Here is a 17,286-nt window from a genome sequence, read left to right as displayed (position 1 = left end):
AAACCTATATGTTCATGTTGACCAATGTTAACCCAATCAATTCAATAAATAAATATAAAAAAACCAAACAGACAAACAGGAAAAGAAAATATCATTCACAAGGGCTGGGCCCAGGCTGGGCTGCCCCTGAGATCCCATGACCCACACTTAGGAGGAGGAGGCGGCTGGAAACATGTCCTCCCAGCTGGAAACCAAATCACTGGTCTGTCCACTCCAGGACCAGAGCTTATTTACTCAGGCTGTCAGTGTTGCTACCTGGGAAATATGGTCAGAATCCAGTCCCCTCCCACCCTGTGTCCCATCTCCTAGGCCAGAAATTGGCAAACTTTTCTTCAAGGGCCAAATATTTAAGACTCTGCGGGCCATGTGGTCTCCGTCACAGTCTGTCTCTACCATAGCAGCCAAGAATCTATGGACAATATATAAATGAGTGGGCATGGCTGCAGGCCAGTAACATTTTACTTCCAAAAACAGGACCATTGCTGGGTTTGGGGATTTGGCCTGCAGGATAGTGTTTATGGACTCCTGATCTTGGCCTTCAAAATCTTGGCCTCTTTGGTCTGTTCTGAGCACCGTAGCTAGAAAGATCCTTTTCAGGTGTAAATCAGATCATGTGTCCTCTGTTTAAATCTGTCACCGGCTCCCATTTCACTCCCAATGCAAGCCAGATTCCACATAGTCCGGTCCCTCTGCTCCTTCTAAAACTGACCTCACCTCTCCCCACTGTCCCTCTGATCCCCTCCAAGGCAGCCACGGGGGCCTCCGTTAGAAGCATGGCCATGCCAGGCTTGCCCTGCTTGCAGTCCTTGCACTGGGAGGCCTCTGTTTGGAACACTCTCATCCCAAGTACTTGGTGGTCTATCCTCACTGCCTTCAGAGTCTTCCCTGACCATCTTGTGTAAATCATAACCCTGCCCCACTCCTAGCACTCTAGCCCTCCCACGTCCTGCTTAATTATCTTTGTAACACTCTTCTCCCAACATGTTCTGTTTTTTCATCATCTACCCACCCCACCTCTCCTCCCTCCCCATCCCATTATTGAATTGTAAGCTCCAAGATAGAAGACACTGTGCTTTGTTTACTGCTAAGTGACCAGCTCTTGGAGCTGCACTGAAAGCATATAGGTAGGTAGTGCTTGGGAAGTATTGGATGGTTTGTGGATGGAAGAACAAGCCAACAAGTCTTCAATGTCCTCTTTATGTGCTTGGCATCATTCACTGTAGACTCGGGTGAACCAAAGCAATCAGTCCATTTGGAGCTCCCATAGTCCAGAACTGACAGCCATGATCAGGGCCCTGGAGGAATGGACTGAGAGCTGGGATAGTGTGCAACAATGGTATCTGACCTGGGCAGGAATCTGGAAGGCTTCTATGAGGAAGGGGTGTTGTTGACCTAGGAGGAGATGGAGGAGCAAAGCTGGCAGGAATCCATCCCACACAGGAGCCCACACGGACGGGAGAGCCTTGATGCCTTAACCCACGGGCTGCCCACACTCCCAAGGCATGAACACATGGCTGTCCACGTGTCACCTGCCACTGGGTTAGCTGAGCTCACTCCCAGCATCAGCACAGGAGGAGGAATTGGGCCCAGGGCATTTTTCTGGTGAATTCTATTGGAATGGAAAGTTCTTGGGCTCAGGCCTGATGTGAAGAATGGAAAGTTTTATGCCCCATACAAGAGAACCATGACAGAATCCGGAGTGGGAGATCTTTGAAGGCTCATTCGGCAGAGTCAGGGATAAATGTGTTTGGAACCTCCTGCTACAGGTTCTAATCACAACTAGTTCTAAAATGAATTATAATGATGGCTGCATAACTCAGAATAGCCTAAGGATCATTGGATTGTCCCTTTTAAATGGGTAGATTATACAGTCTGTGAATTATATCTTCATAAAGCTATTAGTTTTTAAAAAACAGTTCCAAAACTACTCAGACTGTCACAAAGTTGTCGCCTTTTTCTCAAGACCAGGTTATCTTACTTGTGTCCCATTTTGATCATAAAATAGTCTAATTTATGCAACATTTTCCTTAAAGCAGTCCAAATGTGGGGAGAGGGGAAGGGGGGGGGGCGGATTGGAACCCGCAACGCATTCCAGAATAATTTGGAAACCTTGATGCAATCCAGACTCACCTGGCACTCTTCCTCTTCCCTAAAATTTTCCTTTTTCCATTTCTTTTTGACTTTGAAGAAAAAGACTATGTTTTTACTGGTAAAATAGCCTCTTGTTCCCTTTTCTTTCCTGTAAATTATGAGATAAGTTTGCACTTCGTACCTTTCCAGAAATCTCTCTTGCTTGTGGTCTGACCTCAGAATCATGACTTCTGGGAAAGAAAGTAGGTATTAGAATCACTGCTGTGAGCATTTGTTGAAAACCTCTGAAGTGGCAAGCAGGCTGTGTGGTAGAATTGAGAAAACAGGTGAACAATATCTGCTTGTTGCCATGGAAGTCGCCTCCTGGTGCTGGTAGATGATACATAGCCACTCTGTCCAACTCACTGCAATAATTTCTTAAGAGTATGATCCCTGATGCTCTGTGTTATTTCTTGGAGGGATCAGGGCTAGTTGTGCGCCTCCTTTTGTGTGGGAGACACTCAGAAAGGGTGTCTGGAGAGAAATGCTCAGAGCTGTGCCTGGAGCTACAACTTAATAATGCCAGCTACTGCCTGGCCAGTGTTGCTCAGTGGTCGACCTGTGAACCAGGAGATCACTGTTCCATTCCAGGTCAGGGCATATGCCCAGGTTGTAGGCTCGATCCCCATTGTGGGCATGCAGCCGGCAGTCAGCAGCCAATCAATGATTCTCTCTCATCATTGATGTTTCTTTCTCCCTCTCCCTTCCTCTCTGAAACCAATAATAATAATAATGATAATAATAATAATAATGCCAGCTACTGTTTATTGAACAGTTAGTACATATCAGCCCCTATGCTAGATGTGATTGGGGTATTCTTCTCACTCCTCATGACAATGCATGAGGTAGGGATTCTTTCCTCCATATTGTACCCAGAGAAACGGGCTCAAGGCTACCCAGGCAGTCATCTTTGAGCTAGGAGTTGAACCAGTCTCTGTCTCCCAAGCCCTCATTTGACCTCTTATGCTCTACCTTTGTTTCCCTGCCCAAAGCTGGCACTTAGACCCCCAGGCCAGTGCTCCATCCTGCCAGTCCCCTCTCCGGAGGACGGCTGTGAAAGCACAGCAGTCTTGTGGGATAGAGGGCACCTCGCGTTGTGAGAACCCCCATGGCACCCGTTCCTCCAAGCGCAGATGGACCAAAATGCTCTCCCTCTGGTGACAGGTGACTGTTTGTCCTTCATGGTCCCAGAAAAGCCCCAAAGAGGCGCTCCAGCAGTTCTTTTTAGGAGGCAGGATGTGCTTCTTCCAAAGAAGTGCTCTCACGATTATTTATTAATTGTGAAAGGGAAGAAAAAAAGAATAGGGTTTCCTGGAAAGGGATAAAAGTTCAATATGATAAACTCCCCAAAAGCAATCAAAGGCCAAAGAGGGCAGAAAAATAAAGGACGGAGATAGTAAGAGAGATGATGAATCAAAGCTGCGAGTGTGTGTGCGGCGCCCCGGGAAGGGGCCATATTTCATGGCGATGGAGGTGAGGCGGCTGCCAGGCTGAGCCGCCGGAGCAGGAGCACATGTGGGGCGGCGGCGGCAGCGAGTCCGAGAGCACAGGACTTCGTCCTGCAAAGTCCCTAAGGCCCTGGGAATGGGCTGATGGCAGAAATGGATGGACCCTCTGAGCTGTTCTTTGTTCCTGCAGGCCCCTTATATTCACTGTGTGTTCATTAACCCACGAATATAGAAAATTATCGGTGAAAACTAAAGCACCAGGAAGGAGAAATCGGCACATTCCACCACCACCCCGGGGAAAAAGCATCGTTAGTATTTCAGTTTACTTTTCATCTATGTCTTCTCTGTTTTTTTCCTTTCTTTTTGCCTCCTAATTTTTAGTTATTCAAGAAATAAATGAGTTGGTTCTTCATTTTGTAAGAAATTAAAATGATACAAATGGGACTTAGATTCCCTTTGACTATTCCTCTCAATTCCCACCCATCCCCAGACATCCCTATTGGGTTTATCTCCTTCCAGACCCTTCTCTTTACAATCACATCCCCTATGTGTGCCCATATCCAAGGGACAGGAATGGGCCACAGTCCCTTCTCTGCAATTCTTAAATCCAAATAATACTGAACTCCACAAGGTTTTTCGTAACTCGCTGTTTAGCACAACCTGCCCTGAACTATCAATAGGCTATTTATAAGAGTTGCATGTGCCATTTATTGTGAATATTCATGCTATCTTCCTGCAGAATTTTAATGTTTGGTTTTACTGCCTGAGACCCAGCTGAGGGTGTGACCTAATATTTATGTATGCACCTCATGGCCTTGCAGCCCTCGGGGATTCTAAATTCCAGAATACACCTACCTTCAAGGGTTTGTAGAATAAGGGATTATAGATCTGTAATTGTCTTATAAGTTGAGCTGCCTTTTTTTTTTTCTTTAACCTAAACAGAATGATAATTCTGTATACCTTTTTGTAGCTTGATTTTTCAGACACCGCTGTGAATTGAAAATCTTTCTGTGGTAGTGCAGATTTCACTCATGTCTTTTAATGGCTGTGTGTTCCAATGTGGGGTGCATGTGTTTCTTTATTTCTGGGTTTTCATTATTCCAGACAGCATTGCAGTGGGCATCCTTGGACATCCCACTCTGCACAGGAGCAGCCCAAGATCAGTAGTTCTGGGGTGTGGGGGTTTTGTTTTTAACAACTTTACTATTATGTCAGGAGCATTTCCCTATGCTGCAAAGTTCCTCTTCCTAAGCTCCCTTTATTTATTTATTTGTTTGTTTGTTTGTTTATTTATTTATTCTTTCATTCATCCTTTTTTTTTTTTAATATATTTTATTGATTTTTTACAGAGAGGAAGGGAGAGAGATAGAGAGCTAGAAACGTCGATGAGAGAGAAACATTAACCAGCCGCCTCCTGCACATCCCCTACTGGGGATGTGCCCACAGCCAACGTACATGCCCTTAACAGGAATCAAACCCAGGACCTTTCAGTACGCAGACTGATGCTCTACCACTGAGCCAAACCGGTTTCGGCTCATTCATCCTTTTTAAAGTAATTTGAGAGAGAGAGAAAAACTTCAATGTGAGAGAGAAACATTGATTGACTGCCTTCAACACCTGACCAGAGGCTGAACTCACAATCTTTTTACTGTGCATCTTGATAGTCCAACCAACTGAGTCACCCAGCCAGTCCCTGGGAAGTCTAGCAGCAGGAGCTTAATCTAAGCTTCCTCTTTAATGGCTGCATAAGACTCCGTTGGCTGTTGGCATCTTCCGGCTACCGTAACAAAGGGCCATAACGTGGGTGGCTTAAACAACAGACATTATCCCACTGGTCTGAAGCAAGAAGTCTGAACTCAGGACTCTGCAGGGCTGGTGCCTTCTGAAGTGACGAGAGGAAGCATGCCTCTCCCCTCACTCCTCTTAGTTGGCTGACAATCGTGTTGTTCCTTGGCTACAAGCATCACCCAACCTCTGCCTATCCTCACATGGTGTCCCTGCATACACCTCTGTGTCCAAATTTCCTCTTTTTTATAAGAACACTACTCCTATTGGATTAGGACCCACCCTATTGACCTCATCTCAACTAATTACATCTGCAGGACGACCTTATTTTTCATTAAAGTCATTCGGAGCTGCTGCAGATAAGGGTTTCAACATAAGAATTGAGGCAGGGGGATAGAATTCAACGGGTAACAGTTTGAATTAGCCAAATTTATTTAACTAGTCCACTTACATTGGCTAGTTAAGTTATTTCTACTGCACCTGCGATGACTGTCCTCATACAGAAATTTTTGCCTATGCTTCCAGTTATTTCTTTAGAAACTATTCCTTAGGGTCCCTGGGAATGCCTGTGTTTAAGGCTCTCGACAGCGCTTTGCCAGGGTGCTTTCCAGAAAGCAGAATGGGGGTGCCAACTGGCTGTGCCCAGGCCCCGACTTTTCATTCAGTGAGGCTCTGGAGATGTGGGCTGCTGGGTGCTTCGGGAACAGTCCTCTTCAGCGTGTGTGCACGTGCCTGCCAGCATGGGCACGTGCATTCTTCCTGTCAAGTATTTGATTGCTTGATTTTTGATTTGATTACTTGTATTTGATTGCTTATTCCTGCCACGGGTTAACAGCAAAATAGAAACCGAAGCTCAAAATGTCTGTTTAGGGCATGTTTCCCTTGCAACCGCATATACGAATAAAGATTTCAGAAATATTGGGCTCTCTGGGCATCAGACATTAAATCAATCGGGGCAATTTCACTCACAGGGCAGCTTGCCAAATGAGAGAGAAGTAAGTTCTCCGCTTTGGTTCAGTTTGTAAAGCCCACGGTAGCCTACATCTTCCCACTCCTTCGAAAAGCAATCATATAATAAGCATCAGCCGCTTTGGGGGGGGTAGGGAGGATGTTCTCAAGAGCCACTCAGAGAGAGCCAACTTGAAGGCGTTTCAGGGTAGAACTGGAGAGCTGGGACCAGAGAGGGAAGTCTTAATTTACGGGACCTCAGAGCAGGAGGCAGCACGGCCTCCTGCAGAGAACTGGGGGTGCTGTGCACACGAGGAGCCAGAGCGCGGGGCCGGGTGCTGGCGTGCTCCAGGCCCGGCCCACACGGCGTGGGAAGACAGACGCTTCACTCAGCAGGGCAAGGGCCAGCGCTGCGCGCCGGAGAGCAGGATGCAGGGAAGGATAAATTTAGCTGGCGTTTCAGGGGAAAACATCGATCTGAACTGTAGTGCTGTCTTTTAAAGGAAAGTGAGAGCTGCAGGCCAGTCATTTGGGACAGTTTCACGTGAACAGATAAAAGCCCAGGAAAAACGAATGCTTGTCACCAGCCTATCCCGCGGGCAGCTCCCAAGGATCTGTGGGCGGGAGGGCAGCTGGCTTCTGCGTGGGGATGATGGATGGTGTGTGTCCCCCCGACCCCCCACCCCGCTTTCCTTTATTTTTCCCAAGAAAAAGATGCTGCCACGCTTTCTGGAAAGATTTCAGGTTTATATTTCCACGCTCAAGTGTTCGTCTGCACAGGGAGTGATGCCGGCCCAGGCTGAGTTCGCTTGGCCCGGCTGCTGACATCTGATGGGCTTCATGTGTCAGAGCAGGTCCAGTCCAGCCCCACCCCGTTGTCTCATACTAAGCAAAGGACATCTGGTGGGTGGAGACGGATTTCTTTTTAACCTGACACTTCTGATGGCCACATGGCATCGTGGTCACATTGTTTCTACCTGGGTGAAGCGGGGGCATTTGTGCACCCCACACAACAGAGCTCCTGTCCCAGGGTCGTTGCCCCAGCCTCCCCCGTCGGGTGGTGACAGCATCTTCCGCGCAGCCTCCCTCCACACTGCTCCCTTTTGGGAAGGGAAGTCTGTCAATATTTGGGGCACTAATCATCTGCTTTCGGGCACCAGGGGTCACTGAGAGGCTGAGGCGTTTCCAGGAATTCATGGCTCTGAAAACGTGGGGCTGACGGTAAAGGGTTCCCAGGGAGCGTAAGAGAGAAAGGAGCCCAAATCTCAGCCCACCCCCGCCCGGCAGCCCAGAGCAGTGTCCATTGTTCTTGGATTCTTGGGAAGAAACGAAACGGTCAATGTGCCCGGTGATGTGGGTCCAAGTTAATAATGAATGTGGAGGAAGGAGAAAGGATGTTCAATATTTAAACATTTCAGAGCGCTTCGTTTGCGTTGCCAGTTACTGCCCTCCGCCCGCTTCCTGGATGGGTTCTGTGAAACCAGGCATTCTTTCCCTAACTCTGCCGCTGACATCTGACGCAGGCACTTCAGACCTGGAGGGAAATAGAGCGTCTTCTAGGCAGCCTCACACCGGCAGTATTTCTTCTCGTGTCCTGTTCGTATTCTCAAAGGAGGGAAGAGACACGATAGTGTGCAAATAGGGTTTTATGAATCCTGCAGCTTGTGTGGAGTTTCTGAGCTCTGGCTTCATGTCTAGAGATGTCTTAATTTTCCCATGTTACTTTCTCTTGGAGTTATCTTATATTTTAATACAAATCTTGTACTTTGTTTCTTTTTTTAAAAATATATTTTATTGATTTTTTTTATTTTTTAACAAAGAGAGGAAGGGAGAAGGGTAGAGAGTTAGAAACATTGATGAGAAAGAAACATCAATCAGCTGCCTCCTGCACACCCCCTACTGTGGATGTGCCCACAGCCAAGGTTCATGCCCTTGACTGGAATCAAACCCTGGGACCTTTCAGGCCGATGCTCTATCCACTGAGCCAAACCGGTCAGGGCTGTCCTTCGGTTTTTACCTCTTACATCTTAACAATGAGACACTGCGGTCACATTTAGGAAACCTCTATCCACCATGCCTACTAGATGTGCTCCTTAAAAGTTGCCTATAATGCAGAATTCTGCAAATCAATTCCTTTTTCTTCTTGACACACATTATATGAAAGGAAAAGCATTCCTTTTGGGGGAGGGATAACATTTGGCCCCAAGACATAATAAAATCATGCTTAAGGATGCAGCAAACTTTAAAGTCTCTTCGTTAAAGGAAATCAATACTTTTATGATGAAATATTAATAATACAAGAAAAAAAAAGTCAAAACTACAAATGCAGAATGGCCAGGGTGATTTTAATGTCGAACGCATTAGCTTAGCATCTGCAAAGAGGCACCGAGGGAAAACGGAGGCTGCTGGAGACCGCCGAGGGCCCCTTTGAGTCCTGTGAGCCCCTTCCCCGGCTTTTCCATAGGAAGACACGCTTCCTTAAGTGTTTTGGTGAAGCTGCTGCCCTTTGGAAATGAAAAGATGAATCCGGGCTGGAGAGAGGATCACACATGTGTACAGGCGCACACACTGGGAGGGAGAGATGGAAACCAAAAAGGGAGAACCTGGGAAAGCTGCTGGTTTGAATGTACAGTTGGTTGTTCCTCCTCTCCTCCCTCCATGAATTATTTCCAGGGGAGATCTTTAAGGGGAACAAATTCCAATTAGGTTGAACTGTATGAAACCGCCACTTTCCTGGTCATGTTGGTGAATATGGGCAATTTCATACAGTTCCACCTAATACGTTCAACTCTCCAGCAAAGAAACACCAGCAAACGAACACAGTCACATGTGTCTTGAACCCAGGCATAAAAGAGATGAAAATAACAACCATTTTTCTCACCTATTTGGATAGAAAGCCTTTAAACTTCAATATTTAAAATTAGTTTAGAAAAGCTCTCTTTGTTAACTTTTCAAACCTTAAGTCATGACAGCCTGAGGAAGAATTTTGCTTTGTATTGTGTTGTTTTCTCTAAAAAGCTGAGCCTTTCCTTCTGCCAATCCCCCCATGGGCAATGATATTTATGATTATGAAAATTCCAGTTCTTACCTCATTGGGCCCAAATTCCAGGGACCATAAACGCCAGTTAAGTAATCAGAACAGCTCATGCTCACTGAACGTTTAGACTGTATCAACTCGCTTAGCCCTCATAGGCCCCTGAGCTGTGTTTTTGTCACCCCACTTTACACATGAGAGCCACAGGCTATGGGAACATGGTTCCCTGGCAGTCACATGCCCACACAGGTGGCCACACCCCAGCATCTTCACCTGGGAACTATGGGCCCACACCCAACTATTTGTTTTTCTCAAGGCTCCTCCCCTGCAGACATCAGAGCCATGTGTACAGCTGCCTGCTTGTCCCACAGGTTTGCCAAAGCAGAAGCTGACAGAGTCCTATCTGCTTGAGACCTCAGTGATGGCTTTTGAAGCTAGTTTTGGGCCCATATCCATCACGGTCTCTGTGTGGCCCTGCACACACTCTCTGATTCTGTCTCCCCCAAGTAGGACCCAGATAGAATTTCCAGTGCTTTTTGTTGACAGTGTGTGATAGAACGTCACCCGCTGTTGGTCTGGCCTAACCCCAGTCTGTTAAAACATGGTGGGAGAAGCCCCGCTGCAGAAGGTAACCCTCCACTCTGCAGAACCCAAGTCCTGGCAACCCACACGGTGGAACCAAGGACCGGGTGTACTGGTTCTGCTTTGGGGATGTATTACATATGTGTGCCTTTCAGAAGATCTAATTCCTTGGCTCCTTTGCACACAGAACACAGGAAGATGGGCATTCATGTGAGTGTGAGGTGTGCACCATGTGGCCTCCTTCCTCCGGCCTGAGGGACAGAGCAGGCTGATGAAATGAGAGACTTGCCAAAAAGAATCAGGCAATCCTTGGGCCATGAGAACCTCAGGAAGCTGTCCTTTGCAAACAGGGCTGTAGCTGCTCCACCCCAGCCCTGACCAGTGATTCCAGGCACAGAATCCCTGGGGTCATAGGATTCCTGGGTTTGGCCTCCTCCCTGCATCTGGAAGCACACCCTAATTACTGTCTAACCCACCTCCCTCATTGCTCTTTCCACCCTGTTCTCTGCCTCAATAGGGAGGCAGCCAAGACCGCCACTGACAGGCTTCCTTGTGTCTTTGCTGAGAGGCTATTGCGAGCTCTTTGCTCACTACTGTACAGACAGTAATGCCATTGGAAGAGAGCAGGACTGGGGCAGGTGGGGGCCTGGTCCGTGGGAATAAAGCCCACTTCCTGGCAACCTTCAGTTATAAAAAGCCAGAGCAAGGTTTGCCACTGTAAGAGATCTAGCCCACCCGAGTCCACATACCAGCCAGCTATGTATGGCCTGGAGGATGCTCCTGTCTGAGGCTGTGAAGGAATGCCAGCCCAGACGAGCACAGCCAGGGGCTGGCATTCACACCACCCAGGAGCCTCTCAGCAGCCAAGGGCATTGAGACCTTGAATCCCTCCCCTGAGTGAAGCCCACTCAGGCAGGCTTCACCCTGGACACAGACACTTTGAAAGATGACAATGCAACACTGGAAGACCATTTTTCCTTTTCTGCAGGTTTTCAAGTATAGTCCTTAAAATCCTAGAAGATTTATCCATGGGTAAAGAGCTATAAGCTAAAAGATTCTGCAAGTTCCCAGCAATTTAATTTTTTATTGTTTAAAATGTTACATGTCTCCTTCTCTCCCCCCCCCCCCCATTAGCCCCTTCCCACAGCCAACCCCACCCCCGAGGGCAAGCTCCCACCACCCCAGTGTCTGTGCCCATTGGCCATGCTAATATGCATGCATACAAAGTCCTTTGGTTGATCTGTAACCCCCCCACCCCCACCTTCTCCCCAAGGATAGATGGTCTGTTCAGTGCCACCTTGTCTCTGAATCCATTTTTGTTCATCAGATTATGTTGATCATTATATCCCACATATCACTGAGATCATGTGATATTTATCTTTCTCCAACTGGCTTATTTCGCTTAGCATAATGCTCTCCAGTTCCATCCATGCTGTTGCAAATGGTAAAAAAATCCTTCTTTTTTATAGCAGCGTAGTATTCCATTGTGTAGATGGAACCACAATTTTTTAATCCATTCATCTGCTGATGGGCACTTAGGCTGTTTCCAAATCTTAGCTATTGTAAATTGTGCTGCTATGAACATAGGAGTGCATATATCCTTTCTGATTGGTGTTTCTGATTTCTTGGGATATAGTCCTAGAAATGGGATTACTGCGCCAAATGGGAGTTCCATTTTTAACTTTGTGAGGAAACTCCATACTGTTCTCCACAGTGGCTGCACCAGTCTGTATTTCCACCAACAGTGAAGGAGGGTTCCTTTTTCTCCGCATCCCCTCCAGCACTTGTCATTTGTTGATTTGTTGATGATAGCCATTCTAACAGTTGTGAGATAGTACCTCATTGTTGTTTTGATCTGTATCTCTCGGATGATTAGTGACTTTGAGCACTTTTTCATGTCTCTGTCTTCTGTATGTCCTCTTTCAAAAAGTGTCTACTTAAGTCCTTTGCTCATTTTTTGATTGGATTGTTTATCTTCCTTTTGTTAAGGAAGTTCCCTGTACTCCGATATTTTTAAATATTGGACATGATATCCCTTTAAAAGCAACCAGAAACGAAAGTCTTTAAGCATTTTGAGGTGCAGGCAGTCAGTGATCTAGGGGGGCACCTGTGGTGAGGTTGCTCAGGCTTGGCGGAGGAGGCCGTAGAAATGCCATCTTCCCAGACTCCTGATTTGCAAATATGCCCCTGAGCTGGACAGGAAGTACACACAAAGAAAATCAGAAATCACTTAGGGTGACCACTGGGGGTGTGGGGATGCTCATAGATGGCTCCTAAAGCCCAGAGTTTGTCCACACAGCCCTGAAGCTCTAACTGAGGTGTGGCTCACTGAGGGGAGACAAAGGACTGCCTCCACGCAGGAAGCTGAGTCTTCTATCTTCCCTCAAGCCTCAGAGTCCGAGCAGTGAGTAAGGGGATTGTGGGTAACCTGAGGGTCCTGCTGGCCTGGCAGGGTTGCTGCCATTCGGACGGAACTTGCCCTATGTTGGTAGATGCCTTTGTCATGTGTGAATTTCAAAAGGAGTCTGGGAAAGCACACAAGCCTTCCCTGGCCCCGTGGTGCACAGTTAGATTTGACCCCTGCGTCCAGCTGGCATAGCTCAGTGGTTGAGCATTGATCTATGAACCAAGAGGTCTTGGTTCGATTCCCAGTCAGGGCACATGCCCAGTTTGCAAACTCGGTCCCTGGTGTGAGGTGTGCAGGGGGCAGCTGCTCAACGGCTCTCTCTCATCATTGATGTTTCCATCTCTGAAATCAATAATAATAATAAAAATAATAAAAATAAATAAAAAATATTTGACCCCTGCTTCCTTAGCACCCCTCCTCATACACATGATCTTGGAACAGATTCAGGAAGTTTGGCTTTTCTGGGATGACCCCCACGCAATGCCCCTTTCTCTCCCCCCCCCCCCCCCCCTTTACCGCTTCCAGCATCATTCTCATCTTCCCAGGGGTAGGGAGGAACCAGCCTTTTGAGTCAGAGGTGTGGATGCGAAGCTCTGTGTTGCCAGTAGACCAATAGGCAGTCTGTCCAGAGCCACCAGCGGCTAAAGTCCCAGACTCAGTCCCACCCCAGCCTTCTCTATTGCCCCAGGGGCCTGGCTGACTGCACTGTGGGGTGAGAGGGCAGAGCTGAGGAAGGAGCCAGCGAGGGAGAAATAAGGCCATGGCCGCACTTGCTGTCTTCGGTTCTGTGCGCGAGGTCAAGGGGCCGATTGATTTTTTACTGTTTCCCAGCATCAGGGCTGGTGAGAAAATGTGAACACTACATGGCAGAAACCTGAGCTGAGGCCGAGCGGAATGAATTTGCTAATGGAAGGCAAGCTCAGGGCACCCTTGCCCACCCCACCGTCCTCATTCAAGTGGAGACCATCCAAAATGCATAGGCTGCCTCTCGTGAATCAACTCTTGGTGGGTTTTATTTTATTCTTTTGAGTATGGATCAAGCATAAATAAATACCATTTTTTGTTAGGTCAGACAACTGTTATCCCATAATCTTAGAGCTTTACCCCAAAAGAAGTCTCTTGAAAACTGGACTTCTGGAAGCACAGCTGTTTGAGACTTAAAAGGCTCGGGGTCATGCACCTCAGACTCAGAAGACCTCATATCAGGAGTTTTGTTCTCAAGTTTGCCGCCCGTGGGCTCAAGCCTTTCGGGTACCCACTTGCCATGTCTGTTATTTTCATAGGTAGGATCTGCAGAGGTATCTGGGAATAACGGGGGAATCCACCCTTGGCAAGGCTCCTGTAGCCAGAGTGGTTCCATTTTTATCTCATGTATAATTTGGACTTTCACTGTTGAGGGGAAAAGTTTGCAGAGCCTTGTGATGTGGGGGCATCTTCCCAAAACTAGGCCCCATCTCCAGCCAGGCACTGTCTCTTCCAGGAAGCTGCCTCTGGGAACATCGTCTGGGGGTGTGTGATGGGATGGGAGTGTCTCCAGAGCCAGGTCACCTGGCCTATCCTTGAGATCTTGCTCCCAGGAAGCTCAGAGCCAAGTGCTGACATCAGCTCCCCACAGCTGGAAGTCCTTTCACTCTTGGACTCTCGTCATTTAGTTTGTGTCGTAGTGTCTTTCAGTATTTAGTATGGATGGCATTTTGGGTTTGGGTTTTTATTTATTTTTATTTATTTTTAAAATATATTTTATTGATTTTTTACAGAGAGGAAGGGAGAGAGATAGAAATGTCGATGAGAGAGAAACATCAACCAGCTGCCTCTTGCACCTCCCTACCAGGGATGTGCCTGCAACCAACGTACATGCCTTTGACCGGAATCGAACCTGGGACCTTTCAGTCCGCAGACCAAAGCTCTACCGCTGAGCCAAACCGGTTTCGGCTGGGTTTGGGTTTTTAAATATAAACCACCTCAAGTCCCTCCTGGAAGTAGGTGCTATCTATGTAGGAGCATCTGTAGGAAATGAGGCTGTGGGTGAGGTGCCTGCCATTTAGTAGAGTAAGAATCCTTGAGATGAATTCTAGGCCAACTGGGTTCCTTCCACATCAGCTCTCTAAAAAGGTCGCTCACGCACTTAGGTAGTTTTCACAACCTCCAGTTTTTAACCTGAAGTACCACTTCAGTCACACAACCAGTGTCCTTGGAGGAATTACAGTCTGCCACACAGCACAAACACTGAGCAGACCACAGATATTAGCTGGAAATTTAGAAAACCTTGGGCTCATACCCAGTTCTCTAGCCCTTGCACAAATGGGCCTTTCCGCCCTCTAGTCTCTTGTGCTCTCCCATTTCCAGGTCTTGGCCTTCGTGTGTAATCTCTGTGTGGCCTGATGTGAACCCAGATGAAACTCAGTTCCTTTCATTGGTTTCCACCAAGAAAGTCCACTTGTGCCACGCAAGGAGAGAGTTGAAGGAGCATTTCCTAAAGATCTGGGGGGTTGCAGAAAGTCTCCTCCCCCATCTCCGTTGCCCCTTCCCCTCTTCCTCCTCACTCCTCACTCTCAGATTTCCCCCAGGAAGTGCAGGGCAGCTTTCCCTACACTGGAAACTGGGGGCCAGCCAGTCCCGTGTCCTGTGGAGCACAGCTCACGTCCCTGCATTGACAGTGATTTTTCACAAATGTCAGTTGAGGTTCAACTACATAGTAAAGCAAAACCCAGAAGAAGTGTATCTCCTTTTAAGTAGAGGAAACCTGGATGAAGGCAGTCAAGGGCTCCAAATAGGCATCAGGGACCCAAGCGCCTTCCTGCTTAGTGCTCTCCCATCGCCATGCTCCCGAGTATGTCATTCATTCTCATGATCCAAGATACTGCTGGGGTTCCAGCCATGTTTCCGTAGCCATCCTGAAATCCAACATGTCTCTTTCATGTCTATCTCTTCTCCTACAATTTAGTCACGTGGCCATGCCTAGCTGCCAAGTTCTGTAACTTATATGAAGATGAGAATTGATTGTGGGAGACATCTCACCATATCAGAAACGCTCTTGATCCCACTAGTTTCCAGGTGCTAGCTATGCAGGTAATGATAACCATTGCACAAAATAGAAAAGCATCTTGGAGGTCCAGTTCCTTGTGCCCTACTTAAGGAAGGCCAACTCCTTTGTGGCTGATCAGGCCCCAAGGTGGACAGGGCAGGCTATGGGAGCACAGGGGCAAGAACTCTTAAAGCCACCACTGCAGCTGGGCTGAGCTGGCCCTGAACGAGTGAACCTCAGATGATGGGGAAGGGAACCCTGGCTGGGTGATTCAATTGGCTGGAGCATCGTCCAGTACACCAAATGGTTCCAGGTTCAATTTCCAGTTAGGGCATATACTTAATTAAGCTGTGGGTTTGATCCCCAGTTGGGGTGTGTACTGAAGGAACCACCCAATGTTTCTCTCTCACATCACTCTCTCTCTCTCTCTCTCTCATCAATAAAAACATATCCTGGGGTGAGAATTTTAAAAAAGGATGAGGTGCCTAAACAGGTTTGGCTCAGTAGATAGAGCATCGGCCTGAGTACTGAAAAGGTCCCGGGTTCGATTCCGGTCAAGGGCATGTACCCTGGTTGCAGGCACATCCCCAGTAGGGGGTATGCAGGAGGCATCTGATCGTTGTTTCATTCTTGTTGATGTTTCTAACTCTCTGTCCCTCTCTCTCCTCTCTGTAAAAAATCAATAAAATATATTTAAAAAAAAAAAAAAAAAAAAAAAAAGGATGGGGAAGGGATTTGTGAGAACTTAAAAGAGGCAATAGGGAATTCCAAACTGAAGGAACAGCCCAGCTGAGGAGAGAGAAAGTGGTTCTTGTCACGCACTGTGAGGGCCCGCCTAGGCTGCTAAGGCAGGCGGCCCCATCTCAATGTCGCCCAGTGGTTCTGAGGGGTGGGTAGGGTTTGAGGAGAGAGCGGGCACAAATGGTCTCTAGGAATTGGAACTTCTCAAGTCCTGTGGATTTGACCAAGCATCTAAGGATAAAGAGCAGAGATTAACAACTGAAATTCCAGACAAGACAGGTGTGGAGGGGAGGAACCAGCTCCCTCCCTCTTTCCCTCCAGCTGTTGTCATGGGGGAAGGGGGCCAGATCTTTCTATTTCGTATGAAGCCAGAAATTCAGATTTGTGTGTAAAATCTTCCAGCTTATAAAGGTGGTACCTGAAATAAACTGACACAAACATGATGTGAGCCAAGCATATCACACCTACAAGCCCCCGGACTCGCACAGCAGTCTGGCTCTCCGTGGGGAACGCGGTGGTGTGCTCTCCGCAGAGAAAAGGTGTGGCAGCTATGTTCAAGGCGCATATTCCAGCGTCTCCTCATAGAGTTCAACTCAGATTCAGATTTATAGGTAAAAAGAAAACTATTGGCCATCTAAGCCAAGAGATCCTCACTAATAGAGGAGAGGGGGCTTGCCCAAGGTCTCAAAGCCATTTGGGCAGCGTTAGGACTTGAACTTGGGGTTCTGACTCCCAGCCCAATGCTCCTTCTACCAGTGGACCTCAAATAGAAGGCTGACCTTTTTGTTGTATTTTTGTACTTGACAAATGTCAGAGACTTACTTGTGAGTTCATCTTCCCAGAATAACTGGCAGAACAGGGCCAGAGTGCAGCAGGAAGACCTGGCGCACCCCTGGGAAACCCGGGCTCCTGGAAAGTGTGGGGGGAGGGGTGCTCCACTGGCACAGGTCCACCTGCTTCTGGAGCATCGTGCCTGACCTATCCTGGCTGGGGAGGATTTTGGTGGGGATGGGGGGAAAGCTTTGGAGGCCAGAACAGATCCCAGGGGTGTGTTAGAGATCTGAGAGCTCGAGCCTGGCCCACTCCCAGGCAGCTATGTCCCCTCCTAAATGCGTCATCTAGATGTGTTAGCATCTACTTGGCCTTCCCCCAGCTATTGGATCCTCCGTTTGTCTCCAGTTCCGTC

The 17,286-nt window shown here is 47.7% G+C and overlaps 1 protein-coding gene across 12 annotated transcripts in view; it reads left to right on the top strand.

Moving 5' to 3' along the window:
* CLEC16A (C-type lectin domain containing 16A) overlaps positions 1 to 17,286 on the top strand; it is a 225,113-nt gene that overhangs the window by 187,086 nt on the left and 20,741 nt on the right. Inside the window, exon 24 of one of the 12 annotated variants that reach the window (XM_036411087.2) lies at positions 3,769 to 4,500. The exons of the other annotated variants lie outside the window; for them this stretch is intronic. Within the exon in view, the coding sequence (XP_036266980.1) occupies positions 3,769 to 3,797 (29 nt within the window). The 3' untranslated portion in view covers positions 3,798 to 4,500. Of the gene's footprint in view, positions 1 to 3,768; positions 4,501 to 17,286 lie in introns of those variants that run through there. 12 annotated transcript variants of the gene reach the window in all.

The sequence above is a fragment of the Pipistrellus kuhlii genome, unplaced genomic scaffold, assembly GCF_014108245.1.
Source record: "Pipistrellus kuhlii isolate mPipKuh1 unplaced genomic scaffold, mPipKuh1.p scaffold_m20_p_4, whole genome shotgun sequence".
Lineage (NCBI taxonomy): Eukaryota > Metazoa > Chordata > Mammalia > Chiroptera > Vespertilionidae > Pipistrellus > Pipistrellus kuhlii.
The sequence above is the reverse complement of the archived record's forward strand: the minus strand, read 5'-3'. Positions and strand labels throughout refer to the sequence as shown.